At 41.3% G+C, this 17752-nt stretch overlaps 2 protein-coding genes across 7 annotated transcripts; both read left to right on the forward strand.

Moving 5' to 3' along the window:
• The first annotated feature begins 81 nt into the window (after nucleotides 1-81).
• hp1bp3 (heterochromatin protein 1, binding protein 3) lies at nucleotides 82-10179 on the forward strand. 3 transcript variants are annotated; one of them, XM_046382703.1, is made up of 13 exons: nucleotides 82-247; nucleotides 728-808; nucleotides 2768-2945; nucleotides 3683-3745; nucleotides 3851-4007; nucleotides 4097-4240; nucleotides 5050-5109; nucleotides 5578-5717; nucleotides 6721-6811; nucleotides 7206-7365; nucleotides 7909-8020; nucleotides 8244-8405; nucleotides 8726-10179. In XM_046382703.1, exons 2-13 carry the CDS (start codon nucleotides 742-744, stop codon nucleotides 9252-9254), a joined length of 1863 nt encoding a protein of 620 aa, XP_046238659.1. In that variant the 5' UTR covers nucleotides 82-247; nucleotides 728-741; the 3' UTR covers nucleotides 9255-10179. The 3 variants fall into 3 exon arrangements, with proteins under 3 accessions (XP_046238659.1, XP_046238664.1, XP_046238649.1); XM_046382693.1 differs by having other exon boundaries at nucleotides 84-276; XM_046382708.1 differs by lacking the exon at nucleotides 3683-3745 and having other exon boundaries at nucleotides 83-276.
• Nucleotides 10180-11569: 1390 nt separating this feature from the next.
• Nucleotides 11570-17438, forward strand: sh2d5 (SH2 domain containing 5). Of its 4 annotated transcripts, none has more exons than XM_046382725.1 (10): nucleotides 11570-11886; nucleotides 12353-12416; nucleotides 12508-12588; nucleotides 12682-12756; nucleotides 12904-13050; nucleotides 14333-14533; nucleotides 14689-14875; nucleotides 15281-15386; nucleotides 15490-15597; nucleotides 16041-17438. In XM_046382725.1, the coding sequence occupies exons 2-10, from the start codon at nucleotides 12366-12368 to the stop codon at nucleotides 16066-16068; spliced, it is 984 nt and encodes a 327-aa protein (XP_046238681.1). In that variant the 5' UTR covers nucleotides 11570-11886; nucleotides 12353-12365; the 3' UTR covers nucleotides 16069-17438. The 4 variants fall into 4 exon arrangements, 3 of the variants coding, with proteins under 3 accessions (XP_046238681.1, XP_046238672.1, XP_046238685.1); XM_046382716.1 differs by having other exon boundaries at nucleotides 11574-11886; nucleotides 15490-15649; XR_006842761.1 differs by having other exon boundaries at nucleotides 11582-11886; nucleotides 14689-14924; nucleotides 16041-16074.
• The last annotated feature ends 314 nt before the right edge of the window (nucleotides 17439-17752 follow it).

The following is a 17752-nucleotide window of genomic DNA, read 5'->3' on the forward strand; positions in this document are numbered from 1 at the left end:
TAGCCTACTTTGCACTAGCTAACGCTAAACACTGATAATGCTCATCCAACTGAGTAGCAACCAGTTTTGCAGACTGTCTGAGAATCGTACAAAGCAAATCAAAGGTTTCGGCTGGTGGTGTCAACAGCCATGGCGGTGGGAATCCTTCGACGTGCTGTGTGACGCTGCGACGTGACCGACGGTCTAAATGGGGCGGGGCTCCTAAACAGAAATCTAAATAAAGGATCGTGCAGAAATTTTCTCCAAAGTAAGTCACTTTTTCAGGACAAGTTCAAGGTAAGTTTCTTTCGCATTGTGATGCGCCGTTAGCTAAATATGTAATTGCACGGATGCGATGCTGGAAAGAAGCGCAGGCCGGTGTATTATATTCCATGCAACTGAAATGAATCTTATCTGCCTTGTGCGACGCCATCACTGTGTATAAGCCCACTGACAAAATGGCGAAATTGCCGAAAATTTCTGGCAAGTCATCTTTTGGCTCGTGTGAAAATGATCGAAATTTATTGCCCAATTCCAAAGGCAGTGCAACGCCTAGAAAGTGTTCCTCTTGTAGCGAAGTACAAGTGTACCTTTTCTTCTGTTTCAACACAATTGGCCTCAATGAATGAGGTGGGTTTGGCAGTCTCGCCATTCCTAACCACGCACATAACACAGAATGGGCCACAGACCAGTGCTGTTGCTAATGTGCTTTCCTGGTGTTCCCATACGTGTTATTTTCCCCATGCAGGTAAATCTCGTGTGATGCCGATTCGCCGAGCAGCAGCGACTCCAACCCAGGAGAAGACCCCCTCCGCTGCAGCAGAGAAAGGTTAGGCCAGGGTTGTCCATCACCTTAACTGAAGACCCCTAAACGCACCACCATTTCTGACACCGGTTCCACGGTAGCAATTTTCTGTCAGACAGTTAGGTTCACCACATTTGACCTGACACAACGCATTTATTGTCAGCAAATCATTTTTCAATTTATAATTTTTAATTATTTAATTTATAATTTAATTTATTTATTTATAATTTATATCCTCAAGGATCTGCTGCTCTCTCCTCCTCCATCCTCTCCAGTAGACAGTGGTGGAATGTTAACTGAGTTCAGTTAGTTAGTAAGTAAGTACAAGTTTGAGGTATTTCCATTTTATACAACTTAGCTGCAAACATTGCAGCTGCTCTATCATTTATTTAGTTTATTAAATATCAGGAAAAGTGCATAAAATACATTAGTCTTGAGAATGAGAAAAGAAGGTTTGCACCAGCATTAGTTACAGGATGAGGTGATCCTTCATGTGTTGAGAAAATTCCTGTATCTTAAGCTCAATAAACTATTTTAAACCCTCTTGGATTAGCTGTAAAATGCCTCATCACAACAGGGCTGTTTTTCTGAGCTCATGAAAAGTTGACTTTTTAGAATAATGTGGTTCTCACAGGACAGCCACAGTACAAACAGATGATGGTCTTGAGTAAGTTCTTGAACTGTTTCACAGCTGGTGAGACAGTCTTTTCCTAAAACTGGGCTGTTTTTGCAGTAGAAAGGCAAATATTTTTTGAATTTCCACCGTATGACCAGAAAACAAGGGTGGTGATACCCCTTTGTACTCAAGAAGAAGAAAACCCAGAATGCACTGGGCCTCAGTGAACCAGTAAGCGTGCTGAGTGGTGCTTGGTTTATGGCTCATATGTTTTGAAACGGGAGACACTAAGGCTAGGTTAAGCTAGTAACAAACGGTGTTGTATTACAGCTAAACAGTGCTCTGAAACAAAAAAAAAACAACGTTGTGCGTGTTTCGTCAACAAGTGCTAGATGCTTTCAGTTGTGATGGACATTATATGACGTATCTGTCCCCATTACTGACACATGGCCCTCAGTTTCTGAGAGAGCCACCGAGAGCGGTGATGAAGAAGCAGGTTTTTCATCTCTCGCCAAGGACGTGAGACCAGGCGAGCTCGTGAAGCAGCACTCTGTCTCTGCTCTTTGTGACGATGAGAAAGTCCTATAAATCCTGTTAGCCCATTGGTTAACGTGCATGTATGTGCAACCTTTCCTGTTCAGTTCCAGCAGCAGACATCTGTTGCATGTTGTACCGTCTTTGTACCCCATGTTTCCTGTCAGTAAGCAACGTTATAAAACTATTTCAACTAAAAATAAAAGATTCTGAATCATTTTGGTGGGACATGACCTGGTGTAATAGTGAGAATTGTCTTTCCCAGTCTGTGACTCAAACACCCGTTACTGCACTATGTAACCTGGGTTCAGCAGAGAAACGCTCTCACGAGATGTGCATAAGGCTTTATAGCGGTACGCTGACACGCCAGCTATGTGGTGGGGACTGTCCGCTAGCTGCGTGGCTACGACCGTGGTCTAAACATATATCACCCTGTGAAACGACCTAAAATGGGCAAATCGTTATTGGTGATATTATTTCCCAAAGCAGAGCAAACAAAAACAGAAAACATGGAAAAGACTGCTTAAACAGTGAAGGGGTTGGTCAGGTGTTGTTTTCACCATGGTATTTTTAATATCCACATTGCACTGTGTATTTTTTGTAAGCGCAAACACTAATTAACAACTTCATTTATAGTAGTTTAGTGTAGATATTGTATTGCTTAATTACATATTGCTGAGTTTGGGTCAATGGAACATCCTGCTTTTCAGCTCTGGATTCCTGGATAAAAAGTTTCAAAAAAAATCTGGCTCTGTTCACATGCATTATGATTAAACTGTGTGATATTCTCAAGGTTATTGCACATCTTTTTTCAAATGGCTTCCTCTCCTCAGAACCCGAAGCCTCCTCGGAGGGGTCGCCCTCAGCCAATGAGGAACAGGCTGCATCTTCAGCAGCACCAGACAAGGCTGAGGAGGCCAAAGCCACGGGCGAGACGGCGCCCACAGAGAACGGAGAGAAGGCCGAAGGAGCCACGGCGGACAAGGGAGGACAAGGGACAGAGAAGAAAGAGTGAGTTTCACCACAGAGCTAGTCTGCAACTCTGAGCACTGCGATATTTCACTTTGATAGCACTTTTATCTGTTTATATTACATATATCCTTACCTCTGCTGGATAACAGCAGACTGCTCCCTTCATGGTTGTAGTGTTGCATTTCCAAACGATGGGACCTGTCACAGTCGTTTTCATTAGACAGATATTATACAGGTCACCGGTCCCTTTGCTCGCAGCCTTGGAGGAGTCCAGGAGGGGAGGACATGAAAGTTTTTACCCGCTCAGTCCATATCTGAAAACAGCAGGATCGTTAGATACTTTCAGAGCAGTTCTTGCACACTTATTTAAAAAGAAAGTTCAGTAAATATGTTCTGAATTTTAGAAAAAGACCTTCAATTAAGCTTTCGGTGAACAAATGGTTTAACAAGGCTCATGAACAAATGCTTGCCATCAAAAAGCAATGACCTTTGTAACCCATTGTTCAAAATATGTATGGGTACCCAGCTTACAGAAACAAGCTATAAGTAGTATGAAGCGTAAGGGACATTTAACCTGGCTTCCTAAGTTAATAGCTAAATTATTCTTATAATTTCTCCTCCTCTCCTTCTCCCAGACCTCGATAAAGAAGACATTCACTTGCATATAGTGCAATAGTGTAGCAATTTAGTTAGGGTCAAATTAATATATGGTGATCATTAAGACAGATGTTCTGAAACTTCATTTTGTCTTTCCCGTCGGTGACAAACGGACAAAGTGACAAATGCAAGGACTGCGCGGCTGGACAGTGTGCAACACACTGCTATGTTCTCCTACTAAGGTGAGGATGTGATAAAGATAAGGGTGGTAACAATCACAGTGAAATATCGCTTCCAAAGAAACGACCCACTTCACTGACCTGGTGTCTTGCTCCTTTTGGTGACAGGTTGAAAGATGGCTACAAGTACGAGAAAGCCAAAGTCAAGAAGGTGAAAAGGACGATTCCTGCGTGGGCTAGCGTCACTGGCAGCAAAAAGGTTCCCGTCACCAACTTTGCAGGCACTCAGCACAAAGTGGATAATATCCTAATCGAAGCTATTATGGTATGCACAACTTTGCAAATCCAACTCTCAGCATGGTCCTTTTTGCTTTTTTTAATTATTGTTTTAAGTCTTGTCCACTTTCTTTGCAGTCTTGTAACGACAGATCTGGGGTTTCATACCAGTCTGTCATGAAATATATTGTGAAAAAATACCCAGGGATGGAGCTTGACAAGAAAAAGTTTCTCATCAAGAAAGCAATGAAGAAGCATTTGGAGAAGGGCACCATCAAACAGGTAAACAAGGCAGAAACATCTGCAATCTTAATATTTCATACCTTTTATATTTTATACCTCCTTCATATGGGTATAAACACAAGTTTTGTCTCAAATCTGGGGGGAAAAACGCATTTTCAAGATGGAACATTAATTAAAATGTAACTGGCTGTTCTGTAAGCCCCGGCTCCCTTAGATGCGCCTGTTGAACTTGCATGGCGCACATGCAGTTTACAGATTTACTGTTGAAATACTTGAAGTACAAATTTGTTTTCATGCATCTCAGAAAGAGGTAGACAAAAGCAGGCTTATTATTGTTGCATCGTTGACGACTGACAGTTATGACCACTGAATTGATGCTTGTTGCTAGTAGTTGTAACTAGCTAACATTAGCTCCACGAGTTGGTTGAAAATGCTGTCTGTGGGGGGTGTTTCAAGCCGACTCATTTCCAAAACCTGAATCCTGGAAATCGAGGGAGGGGGGGGCTTGAATTTAGACTTAGTGGCTACCCCAGATGTGCTAGTTGTGAAGCCACTGTAACCTCACAAAATAATGTCCCATGAGATGCCGGTAGGCCTTGGAAGGAATTCTGGCCAGTGTTACTACTGTAGGTTCTAAGATACTTCTGAGATTTCAAAAAATTCTTTAAATGTTGACTATGGTTCTTGCTTCAGCCCCATGGCCCTGCTTCAAACTTGGGAGAAATCCAAAGCTTGACAGGCCTGCTACACCTAGTTACCAGCTAGCTATGATGGGACAATCACTGTGCAAGAACCCAGGACGTGCGTCAGGTCTGTTTACTCATGGTTTGGTTCTGTTTCTCACGCAGCTGAAGGGTAAAGGCCTTTCGGGAACCTTCACCATTGGGAAGCAGCCCACCTTGTCTAAGGTATGTTACAGCAGAGGGAGAATGTCAGATGATGTAAGATAGTTTAGGGATCGGCTGATTTGATTTTTTTAACAGTTCCAGTGCCCATTATGGCTAACGGTTACGCATTTGCAGAAAAATTCAAATCTTGGTGTCAAAATTTAGATTAACAGGTGATGGAATGTAACTTAAGTGTAATTTATTCAAAAAAAGTGTACTCAAGTAAAGTTTGGAGTATTTCCAATTCCTGCTACTTCAGTCATGCTCATCTGCGGTCAGACTGCAGTGTTTCTTCACTTATATCTAGCTTGATATCTCAGTTGTGCTCAGCAGGACAGTACTTTCAGCAGGGTATCACAGTACAATATTTCATAGAATTAATCCTCACATTAATGACCTAGTGTCAGCAGTTTCTTTCTCTCGTTTTTTCCTACGAGACTGGGTTGTGTGTGGTTGTAATCGTCATGTCTGTAATGGGTGGTGTTTTAGAAAGCTGCTCAGAAAACGGAGTCTCTGGGAGATGCTCTTCCTCTCATCATCACTCGGCTCTGTGAGCCCAAAGAGGCCTCCTACAATCTGATCAAGAAATACCTGGAGCAGCACTTCCCCAGCCTCAACATTGAGAACAAGTAAGAATAATTTATGTTAATTTGCAGACAACCAGACCTGCCACTAGTGATAATTTTCATAGACACACACACACACACACACATGGTGCAGTGGTGGTGCAGCGGTTAGCACTGTCGCCTCATAGCAAGAGGGTTCCAGGTTTGAATCCCAGTCTGGGCCCTTCTGTGTGGAATTTGCATGTTCTCCCTGTGCCTGCGTGGGTTTTCTCCGAGTACTCCGGCTTCCTCCCACAATACCAAAAACATGCACATTAGGTTAATTGGCTGCTCTACATTGCCCCCTAGGTGTGAGTGTGAGAGTGTGTGGTTGTCTGCCCGTAGTCAGCTGGGATAGGCTCTAGCTCCCCCGCTACCCTGACGGATAAGCGGTATAGAAAATGGATGGATTATTATTACTATTGCCAGCAGTATAAACAAGAAGATCATTGATGTTCAGTAAAACTCAGCACCAGTCTTGAATTTCAAACAAACTTTACAAAATGCAGCTAAGATAAAAACTGCAATGATGCGGTAAAATTCAGAATTGTGGTGATGTAACTTCCAAGGTGACCACAACCACACTGGATGCGGTCCCATCCAGGGCTGAAAAACAAAGTCAACACAGTTCAGCAGTTCTTCAAATTGAAATAAACATGTTTACAGCCTTGTACAAACAAAAGCAGGTTTTGGTGACTGTTAGCCACAAGCTGTCTACTAAATGTCGTCTTGGCTAATTCAAGTCTCTGAACTTCACCTCTTGATCATGTTTGTGGTGTTGGTGCCTGTTGGAGAAATTTTCATGCAAATATCCAACAAATAACATGGTTTGCTGTGTGATTAATTGTACTAACAGACCATTCAAGAAGTCTGTATTCCACCTCTTTGCCTGTTTTTGGCTTAGCTGGAGGGTTAAATGGAGTCAGGCGATGTCAGCATAGTGAATCTCAGTGACTCAGGAACTTAAAAAAATGGAGTGGTAAAGTTGTGTTTATTGATTGATTTACTGACTCTGGCTCCTCCTCAGGCCAGAAGTCCTGAAGGCAGCCCTGGTGAAGGCAGTGGAGAAAGGACAGTTGGAGCAAATCACTGGGAAAGGAGCCAGAGGGACTTTCCAGGTAAAGCAATTTATGACACTTTAATATTCATTTTTGTTCTGAAATTAGTCACATTTGCCTTGTAAAATAATTGTTAGCATATAAATTGTCCAGTTCTGGTGAAGTGAACTTGGTAGCATAAAGGTGGTGTCCCTCACTCTCCTCTCAGCTCCCTCTCACACTCCATTATCTGTGCATTTTCATCAGGATCCGCTTTGTGTCCAGGCCAGATGAATTTCCTATTTCAGTAGAATTATTACATATTGCCAGGTAATGTTCCCTGTAAAGCATGAAATCCAGGGGGATATAAAAGTACTGATATGATAGGTCTACTCTTTCTTTGACACAGTTAAAAGCTACTAATTCAATGAAGGTGACCTAATATGCTAAAAATGTTTATATATGACTGTCACAGCTGAAGCGAACTGGTAACCAGGTCCTGTTGAAGGGCGGTGCCTTGGAGGACGCCATTACAGCTGCCATCACAGCCATGAATGAACCAAAAACCTGCAGCACCACCACTCTACGCAAATACTTGGTGGATGCCAACAAAGATAGAAAGGAGTACCAGTTAGGTAAGCCTCCATCTCTCTCCTGCTTCCATGTCTTAGCAGGACTGCTGCTTAGTGTTGAAAATTCATATGCTAATGATGACAGAATTTCCTGTAGATGTCTGGTCATTATTCAGCAGCATAACTCGGGAACAGAGCACGGTAAATTGTACCGTGTACACATACCGAATTGGTGACACTCAACTTGGTTGTCCACCTTGAAACTGCACCGATTGTGCAGGTCTGAACATACCTGTCGATCTTGTGGTAACATTAATTTCACCCAACTACACCCATTACCTTTTTTTTTTTTTTAATTCCTTCAAAGTCTTCACTACATTTATTATGAGTCTAGATGGGCATGGTTTAAATAAAGAACTGTAACAACATCAAATCAAGCCTACAGCTGCTGTTGTGGAGAATCAAATAATCATTGCTATCCACATTATACAAAAGAAGTTTGGCAAGAGTGTCAATTTTAAGGACTTTGTTTCCGTGTCATAACGTGAAACCTGAGCACGCTGCACAATGAGCTTTGGGTAACAAGGTTTGTTCTTCCTTTTTTAGTGGCCAATCTGAGGAGGACCTTGACCAAGTGTAAAGTACTCGGCTGGATGGAGCAGATCACTGGTCACGGTTTCACGGGCACCTACCAGCTCTCGTTCCCTTTCTACCCCAGGTGCATCAAATGAATCTGGAAAGGCTTCTGTTATTTAATAGTCCATACTGTAGTTTGATATATTGTAAATATTTCTTCTTAATTTTTTTGTTTTAAGCCAAACAAAAATATAACTCATATTTGGAAAATCACAGCAGAGGAACTTTAAGAGAGTCCTACACAGTTGATATATTTGTCTTTGTATGTCCTTCTCAGATCTTTCTGTTTTTGTTTTTCTCTCAAGCCCCACCATCCTATACCCAGACAAGTTCAAAAAACCTCAGAAGATAAACCCTCTGCCTTCATCCAAGCGAAAGCGGGTGGCTGAATCTTCTGATGAGGAGGAGGAGGAGGAAGAAGAAGAGGAAGGGGAAGAGTCTGAGGAGGAAGCTCCCTCACGTAAGAGGTGAGTGTACTCACTAAGGATACACAATCCAAATATTTTTTTCCCAACTGATCCCAGTAAGACAACCGATAATTTCACATGCTTCTCATTTAAAACAAAGTTCTTAACCAGTGGTTTACGTACACCTGAGATAAGAAATGCTAAGATGCTGTGAGCAAAGATGGGTGATTTGATATTGCACAGCTCTAATAAGATGTGTTCTGTTGAAACCCGTAGACATTGTGACTTTGTCTCTGAACGCTTGTGGATATGATATGTGATTTGTACATAATTACTGTCCCTCTATTTAAGTAACCACTGCCTGTTCAAATTTCTATTAGGAAATCTCAGAAGAGGCCTCCACCCAAAGCTCGCCGCCCTCCACCAACCAAGAAGTCTCGGAGCGCTAGTCAGTCAAAAGCTAAAGGCAGGGGACGCTCCCTCACAAAGAAGTCTCCAGCCAAGAAAACGGTTTCTTCAGCCATTCTGTCAGCAAGGAAAAAGCCAACCTCTAAGAAGGAATCAACACCACCACCATCTAAAACCACACCTGTCAAGAGAGGAGCTCCTGCAAGAAAGCCCAAAACACCAGCTGTGAAAAAGCTGAGCAAAAAAGGGTCCAAGCGACCCGTGTCCACAGAGTCATCCACTGAGGAGGCTGCAGTGAAAAAGGAGACGACAAGGAGCGGGTCCAAACGATCTAAGCCTGAAGAGTCATCCCACAAAGAGCCTGCAGTTAAAAAGCCAGCCGCCAAAAGTGGGTCCAGGAGGCCCAAGCCTGAAGAGTCATCATCTGGAGAACCTGCAGTGAAAAAAGGGGCGAAGAGCAGCAAGCAGTCCACTCGTAAGTCCAAGAGGGGGAAAAACTGAGCCCAGAGAGCACCTTCCACAGACTGGACCGCTCTGCAGCTTTGTTACAGTGCTCTCTTTCTTTATATCATCATTTTTCTCCCTTTTTAATGGAGCAGTAGTTTTTTATTTCTATTGTAGAATAAGAACCTTATCCTACCAGTTAAGTTTACTGTACGAGTTTCTGAATTTTCTTTTTAATCGCCATGTGTAGAAAAGCTCAGTTAGTGTTGCTGTTTAAAACAGATGTGACCAGCTGCCAGATCGGGGAAAGCATAGCAAGATCCGACATACTGTAACTAGAGCCATGTAGTGACTTCCGTTTTTTATCTCTGTTCCTCATCCAGTCTTTAGGTGTTGGAAGCACACGTTCCTAATATCGAATAAAGTGAAATATCAGTGTTTTTGGAGGGTTAAAAATGATGTCCATTTTAAGTCAAAATATAGGTTGAAAAGTTTGAACAGTTACTAATAATATTAATGTTTTATAAAACACAGGTTTTAAGGTGGCTACTATTCCTATATTTGGGCTATGCAGCACTGCATCAAAATCTGAATTTCTATCCATAATGTGTCGTCAGGAAATTATTATTATTATCAACAATGGTATTTGTTTATTTAAAACGTGAAATTGCCTCAAGAAAAGATTTAGGCCTGCAGGTGACGGGTTGAGGACTTAACAACACTATTATGGTATTCATTTCAAAACAAACCACACTGGGGGAAAAAGTATCTTTTCTGATATGTGTGTGTAAAAAAAAAAAAAAAAAAAAAAAAAGCATATACATAAATTGATTTTATTGCTTTACAGCTGTTATTCAGTACCAAACTGTAAGAAATGTGTTGTGAATAAGAAAAAGGAGGATAATAGCTCATACATACCCTGCATGCATGTGTTACTTGTGTTTTTTTTCCAAGTCATTAATAAAATGGCTATATTTGTAAACTCTTGCAGTTTTTTGAATTTTTAATTTTTTTTTTTATTTTAGTGAACATGGAGAAAAACTCTGACAGAATGTTTTCCTGATTCCAGAATATATTGGAGTATCAGGTATTTCATTGAATCTGACGTCTGTTTTAAACGAGTCACCTGATTTAACTGTTGCACTTCGTGAAGGTTGCTATTCAGAATGACAACTCTTTGACGGTAACTAAAAACAAGAGGACATCTACACCAGAAAATAAAGAAAAGAGAGCATGTTTAAATGTGCTGGTAGATGTCTTGGAAAAAAAGCTTTAAGACATTTTGCCATTTTTACCAATTGATACTTTTTGAATAATTCTATCAAAATTGAAACTTAATAGTACATTGGGAACTGGAAAGAGGAAGTGGGGTAAAGTGTGTTTACTCTACTTCTGTAGTTACATCTGTCTGTCTTATGCCATTTTATACTTTATGTAGGAGCCAAATGCAATGTTATGGGGAAGCATGGTGACTGTATTTGTTGTGGGCACCATAGGGGGCGCTGTGGTCATTCAGGCCCATATGTGTATATGGTCATTTCCCATATATGTAATGAGAAATCTGGGGCCATCAGGTGTTGTGTGATCCCGGAAGGGCAAACGTTTTTTGACCACTAGGGCACAGGTGTTGTATGTTGGGAGGATGAATGGACACATTTTTGTTGCACTGAGAATAAACCTCGTATGAGGGAACAGTCGATGGAGACGTGTGGACTCATTCCTGATGTAGGAAGAGAATTTGGACAACTTAGCGCGTCAGATAGGTCGCACCGGGGTCAAACCCCTCAGTAGCTTGTAGCTCCTATAACACTTTATATATCAAAGAGAAATATTGTACTTTTTATTCCCCCTCATTTATCTTACTGCTATAATTACTAGTTAGTTTGATGATCGAGATTTTACATGAAATGAATGAAAACATGAATGAATGAATAAGAAAAAAATAAAGTCATCAAGATTACATGTGATTACGTATGTATAAATAAAAGATCTTGTTGCACTTTGAGCAGCAGGGGCGAGCAGGGGCCCCTTCTCATCACCATATGTTAGAACCAAACCAACATTTCCTCTCTAAACTTCTCAGAAGGTTTCATTTAAGTATCTGTTTCAGGACTGAAGAAAATTCCGATATTTAACCAAAAATTAAAGATTAAGGAAAGGTTACAAAAAAGGGAGGACCCTTTGTAGAGGGGGGGCAAAGTTAGAAAACTACACGAGCCTGAACTCTAAAACGGTGCGTCAGTATTAGTCTTACGTCGTATATTAGTCGCAGAGGGCACTTTGAATGGTGAATGCATTGTTGACAGTCTAACTGAAGTGGACACTTTACCAACACTGGGTGTCGTGTGACGTCACCGGGATGAATTGCGCAATGACCAGGAATGTGTAGAGCTGGGAAAAAAAAGTATGCGGATAGAGACAGCAACAGGGGGAGGGCGAAGTGTTTCAGCCCTCAATCTTCCGCTAATTTTCCTATCTAACAGCGAGCAGTGTTCACACACTCCTCCTCCTCCTCCGCCTCTTCGGAATCCTTTCCCTCGAGCCCCGCCTCGGGCCGGCAGCACACCTGGACCACCGAGCGGCAGCAGGTAAAGCTGAGAAAGACCTCGTTGTCAGTTACGGCGTGAAGAAGACAACGACTGCGCGGAGGAGGTGGCCGTCGTGTTTGGAGGCTCTGTGACTCTGAGAAGTGAGTTTGTGATTTTCAAAGCCTTGTTACAACCTACAAAGTGAGCTCAGGTTGAGACGCTCCGGTGTTCTGTTAGCCTCCACAGGGGCGGAAACGCTTCACAACTTTAGTTTTCCTCAACTCTCAAATTTGGAATTTCGCCCGTTGCTCGGTCCACGGACGGACTTTCCCGTGGATTAGCTTTGACTTAACCACATTTAAGGCACTGAGGGCACAACAACCTACAAAACATTACAGTCGTAAATTCTGCCAAGGCCTTCATCAAAAGTCACAGACAGACCCAAATCACGTCCCTGTGGAAGTACAATCCCCAACACCACCATGGCCACCATGCAAAACTTGAGCTCAACCTCCTGTACTGACACAGTGACTGTTTGCCTTACAGTTTCTGAAATGTATGTTTTGCTGTTATTATTACTTTGCTTTAGTTTGGGTTGTAAGATTTCTTTGCTGTCTGTTTTTACAGACACACAGGCAACATGGGTGAAGCCCCAGTCAGAGAAGATGGTACAGTGACGCGATCAGCAGAGGTAACTCTAGAAATGTGGTTTTATATTTACATTAGCATCTTTTTATGTGTGTGTGTGTGTGTTTGCCTGAACTTCTGTTGTTACTGTTAAGTATGTGGGCTCATTTCCTGTGGATGACCACTGTTTGGATGACCAGATAGAGCAGCTGCACGCTCAGCTGAAATCCCTTAAAGTAAGTCCTGAGGTTACTCAGAATGATGAGTGTCCCACAGCAACAAGTCATTCCTGTTTCATGGAGAATTCTTTACCTCGTGTGTTGAAACAGACATGCAGAAGGAGGAGGCCTGTATCCATAAAATTCTCCATCAGAGGAGTGAAAATGTATGATGAAGATGAAACGGTAAGTATGCTTGTTTATGTCAAATGAAAACATTATGCTTATAGCTTGGTGTGAGTGTGTTCTCATCTGAAAACATCAAAGGTTTGAGCTGTCGATGTAGTTTGTTTCTTTGAAATAACTGGTGTTTCCTGTGTCTCTTGTGTGCAGACACTCCTGATGGCTCATGCTCTGCATAGAGTGTCCCTGTCCACCGCCCGACCCATCGATGCCCAGTTTGCTTTCGTCTCCCACAACCCAGGCAGCTCTGACACCCAGCTGTACTGCCATGTCTTCCAAGCTAGGCATGCCCGAGCAGTAAGAAATATGTGGTGTGGCTGTTCGTTTGTCACAACAGAGGGAAATACGTCTGCGGTTCATTAGAAAGTTACAGCTCTGATTCTAAACTCTGAATATGTTGTGTATGTTAAAGTCCAACTTTAAATCAAAAGTTGCACCTAGTTGAACTTTACAGGTGTTTCTCACAGCCACTGAAACTTGTACAAAATGCTTCAAAAGAGTGTGACAGTGACACAACAGCAATTCCCTTCAGTTTATTAATATAGCGCCAATTCACAATGAAAGTTATCTCATGACACTTTCCAATTAAATAAATTTTTACATTTTGTAATACAGAGAACCCAACTTCCCCCTTGAGAAAGCACTTGGCGACAAAGGCAAGAAAAAACTGCCTTTTAGAAGGCAGAAACCTCGGAGCAGACCCCGGCTCAAGATGGGCGGCCATCTGCCTTGACCGGTTGGGCATAACTGAGATAGTCAACGATTGATAAAGCCACATATTTTAGATAGATAGAGATAGAAAAAATGATTTTACAAATTCTACAGTTTTACAAAGGCCGTGCACACACCCACACAGGTGTTTCCAACTGTCAGGTTAAGTTGCCCAACTAACAGGTACACCAAAACAATGAGGGAGATATCTATCGAGCTTAGTCACACACACACAATTCAAAGAAGTCCTCTATTTAGACTACATAAGAGAAAACACCTGTTTGGGTGGACTGTGGATGTGTAGAGACTTTAATGTCACTATCCCAATAACCTACAATTAACACAAGAGGGAAAAACCCTTGTGAGGCCACACTGTTATGCAGAGTAACATGCTGGTAAATAAACAAACCAATCCCACACTAATTACAGGCAGAGACAGAAATCCTTTTTTAGATTCTTACCCAGACCTTAACCATACCAAACTGATCTGAACCCAGCCACCTCTAATCTTGAATTAACCACCTTCATTCTATAAACTTGTGTTTGCTGTAGCTTCTGCCCCATGACTCCAATAACATTCAGTCATTTTGAGTCAGGCCTTTGGAGTTTGTCATAAGGCTTGTTCCAAAATAGACATTGCTTTGCTGTGAGGCTTTAGCTCTTTAGCTTATTTCTGTTGGATTCCTGCTGTGGGCACTTCAGCAATGTAATAGTCAATTACAGGTTACTTTAACTTGCATCACAGACCTGTCAAATGACACTGCCACACAAGAGACTCTTAAAATATCACACATTACTTTGCTTGAAAATTGATAATACTATTAGGATGTGACTGTTCAGTTTTCTGTGTCTACTTTGTCCCTTGCAGGCACAGTTCCTGAACCTACTGCTTTGCCGCTGTTTCCAGCTGTCTTATTTAGAAAAGCACCCAGAGGAGGCCCAAGAAGACTCTGTTGGCTCGATGCCTCGTCGCAACCCCTCCCTGCTCAACCATGGCTTCCCTCTCAGTGTCAGTGCCCTGGTGTCCTTCAGAAGAGCTCCTTTCCGAGGGCTGTTGCTGGGAACTAAGGTTTTCGCTCTTAAACATAATATTATTTCCCCAGTTGTGCTCTCTTAACTCTTTAACAGCTTCTAAGTCACTTTTGTTAACGATGAATCAACCAAGCACTCCGAGAGTCTGCACTGCCTGTACCTGCACATTTTCTTTCTTCCCCCAATCTGTAGAAGAAGAATCAAAAGTCTTCAGATGACCAGCACAGCAGCCAAGATGAAGTCTTCCCCACCTCCTCCCCCTCCCTGATGCGCAAGAAAGCCATCCGCACTAAAGTACTGCGCTCTGGGGCTTACCGCTCCTTCACTTTCACGCCGCTCAAACAGCGTAGCGTTCAGGAGCAACTGAATGCTTCACAAGGTGGGCCAAGTGTTCACAAAGCGCTTTCAAGAGTCAGAGAGTTGATTAGGTAAAGCAAACACCTCAGTGTTGGGTTAGGGGCAGTCACTCACTGTCTGTTGTGGTGTCACAGGGTAGTTTTGTAAATTACTTGACAAGGTGATGGATAATGGTCTAATCTCACGTGGGTCATAATGTACGTACCTTTTATTAAAGCTTTTTCAACTGTAGAACTTCTCTCACTGATGTTCACTTGACTGTTAACTTTCACACATTGAAACACCAGCTTTACTTTTATGTGTTATTTCCTCATTACCACTTCACTTTTCCTTTACTGCGTTGGGAATATATTTGGATATTTCCACTTTTGGACTAATGTTAACATCTCCTAATGTACAGTGGTTTCTCTCCTTGCATGTGAAACAGAAAAGGACCGAGACAAGACACCGGCGAAGCGATCTCGCGCTCCGAGCTTGGCCGAAAGCGAAGAAGCATTGGCTCAAGCAGTGTGGTGTTGGGCTGGTATCGCAACGTGAGTGTCAATGGTGCAGTTAACAGATTTTATTTACCATGGGCCATTATTTTGATATTAACATGTCAGTAGTTTTAAGATAATATCATCTTTTTTATTTCAGTGACAGCAGCTATTCCCTACTTGCAGATGATGTTCTGGGATCATATCTTCTGTGTCCACATCCTAAAAAACCCAACTGTGGCTCTCTCATCATTCGCTTACACTCTGGGTTAGTCACCCATCTCATTGAAAACACTCGTAAAGGGAAATTCCTGCTGGAGGTAACGGTTGTTTTTTTTTTTTTTTTTTTGGGAAACATTGAGTTTGCCAAACTAATATGTGCATAGGTTTGTAGTGGAAACAATTTGCAGGCAGAATGGTTTGCTTTTCAGTGTTATATTTAGAAGCTGTAGAATCTAGCATAACATTTAAAATACACATCAGAGGATCTCATTTTCAATTTTCATGTCAAGATACTTGAACTATTTGGACTTACTTTGCAATGCAAAATCCCTTCCAACAGCACTGAGACAACCATATTAAATCTACAGTGGAAATGAAAATTCTTGTTGGCTTTTGATTATAAATGTATTTACTGATTATTCTTTGTAGCCCAAGTTGAGTTTTGTGTTTTTACACATTTTTTCTGTCTTTGGTTTATCTTTATTGCAGAAACACAAGACTGAATTCAGTTCCATAGCAGAACTGATTGATCACTACACAAACACTCAGGATGAGCTGCCGTATTTGCTGAGCTGTGCCCGAGTAAACCACTGTTATGAGTGGGAGGAAAGTACTTGCAAGCAGCAGGCTGTAAAGCCACAGGAGAGCCTGACCAAAGCCAAAATTAAAAGTACCCACAGAAAGGAATGGGTTTGAACCCTGGACACTGGAACTTGTGGATTGCCAACCTGAGAGGATCCTAAATAAGTGACACCATTTTTTTTCTTTTGCACATATTCTCTCTTTTAAATCACACTTGGTGTTGTGGAAAGGCTTCACAAACTGTATAACACAATGCACCTCTTAATAGCGATGGCACTTGATGTATATAGTATGCAAGTCATTTCAGCTGAGGGTACTTATTTGTCAGAAGTGTAATGTCTTTTGCGTGCTGCTTTTATGTTTTTCAACATGGTTTTTAAAGTCTATTTTTATTTGTGCTGATAAGGCATCAGTCGAGTTTATACGTGTTTTTAAGACATGAGACTAACAACCTGAATGTGTGGAGTCAAAGTTATGCAGATTGTTGCACCTGATGGCAAAGCCACTCTCCTTTTTTTCATGCATTGTTAAGATGTTGCACAAATATATTTGATCAAATTTTAGTATTTCATTGTGTTTCAGTCTGACTTGCACGTTACTCTTTGTGTGTTTGGACATTAGACCTGGATCTTTCCCTCCTCGGTGTATTATTTTGCTTATAGAGAAAAAAGGTTGGCAGTTTTTAAGTTTGTATGCAGTCAGATTAATGGTTTGTTCTGCTGTTAATTTTAACAAGTAATGTGTGCAGTTTTTTTTATTTTAACAGTGATATGAAATTCAATCTGCCTTTGGATTTTGGATCCCCTCCCTCGCCTCGAAAAGCACTTTGTGCGTATTCACCCAAGAAACTAATTTCAGTCTTGTTACATTACAACCTTGTTCACCTCTGTTTGACAAATTATGGGTTTCTAAATTTTCATTTATTAGATACACCTAGCTAAAACTTATGAAGTGTAATACAATAATCTGGCAGTAAATCCTACCTTCATGGGGTTTGTCATGTTCACCTTTTGTTAAAACTGTTTTACAGAGATCACGCTGTTGTATTACAGAGAGGTATTTCTGTTATTTAGCCTACCCTGATTGATATGCAGGTGGACAAAATAAAATATAATCTAACATAACTCAGTACCGCAAACTGTGCCTTCCCAAAATGACCATTCACAAACTTAATGAATGTAGGATTTATTGCAGGACTGTGATTAGTTTTTGCCATCTGTGTGTAATTAACTGTGTGTATTTGTTAAATACATTTTAAAAGTCATTAGATTGGTTTTGAATATATTCTGATTTCCTGCACAGCAACGGCCTTACTGATTTGTCTTTTCATTCATCAGCATCTTTAGTAGTGTATTAGTGATAAAATAGACCCTGAGAAGGACAAACAGGATAACAAGTTTAGCTGTTAATGGAACCTCTGGGTTAGCTTGATAGATGGATACACCTTATCATGAGAAATTGACTGTGTTTTCTTAATTTAAAATATATATACTTAATTTGTACAACCGAGATTGTGCAGTAATGTTTAAAGACATGAGTTGTTTTTATTTTATTGTATTTTATTACGCTTACTGTTAGCCTACTGCCAGCTATGTTGTCACTCCTTCCTGATCAAACTG

The sequence above is a fragment of the Scatophagus argus genome, chromosome 3 (genome assembly GCF_020382885.2).
Source record: "Scatophagus argus isolate fScaArg1 chromosome 3, fScaArg1.pri, whole genome shotgun sequence".
Taxonomy (NCBI): domain Eukaryota; kingdom Metazoa; phylum Chordata; class Actinopteri; family Scatophagidae; genus Scatophagus; species Scatophagus argus.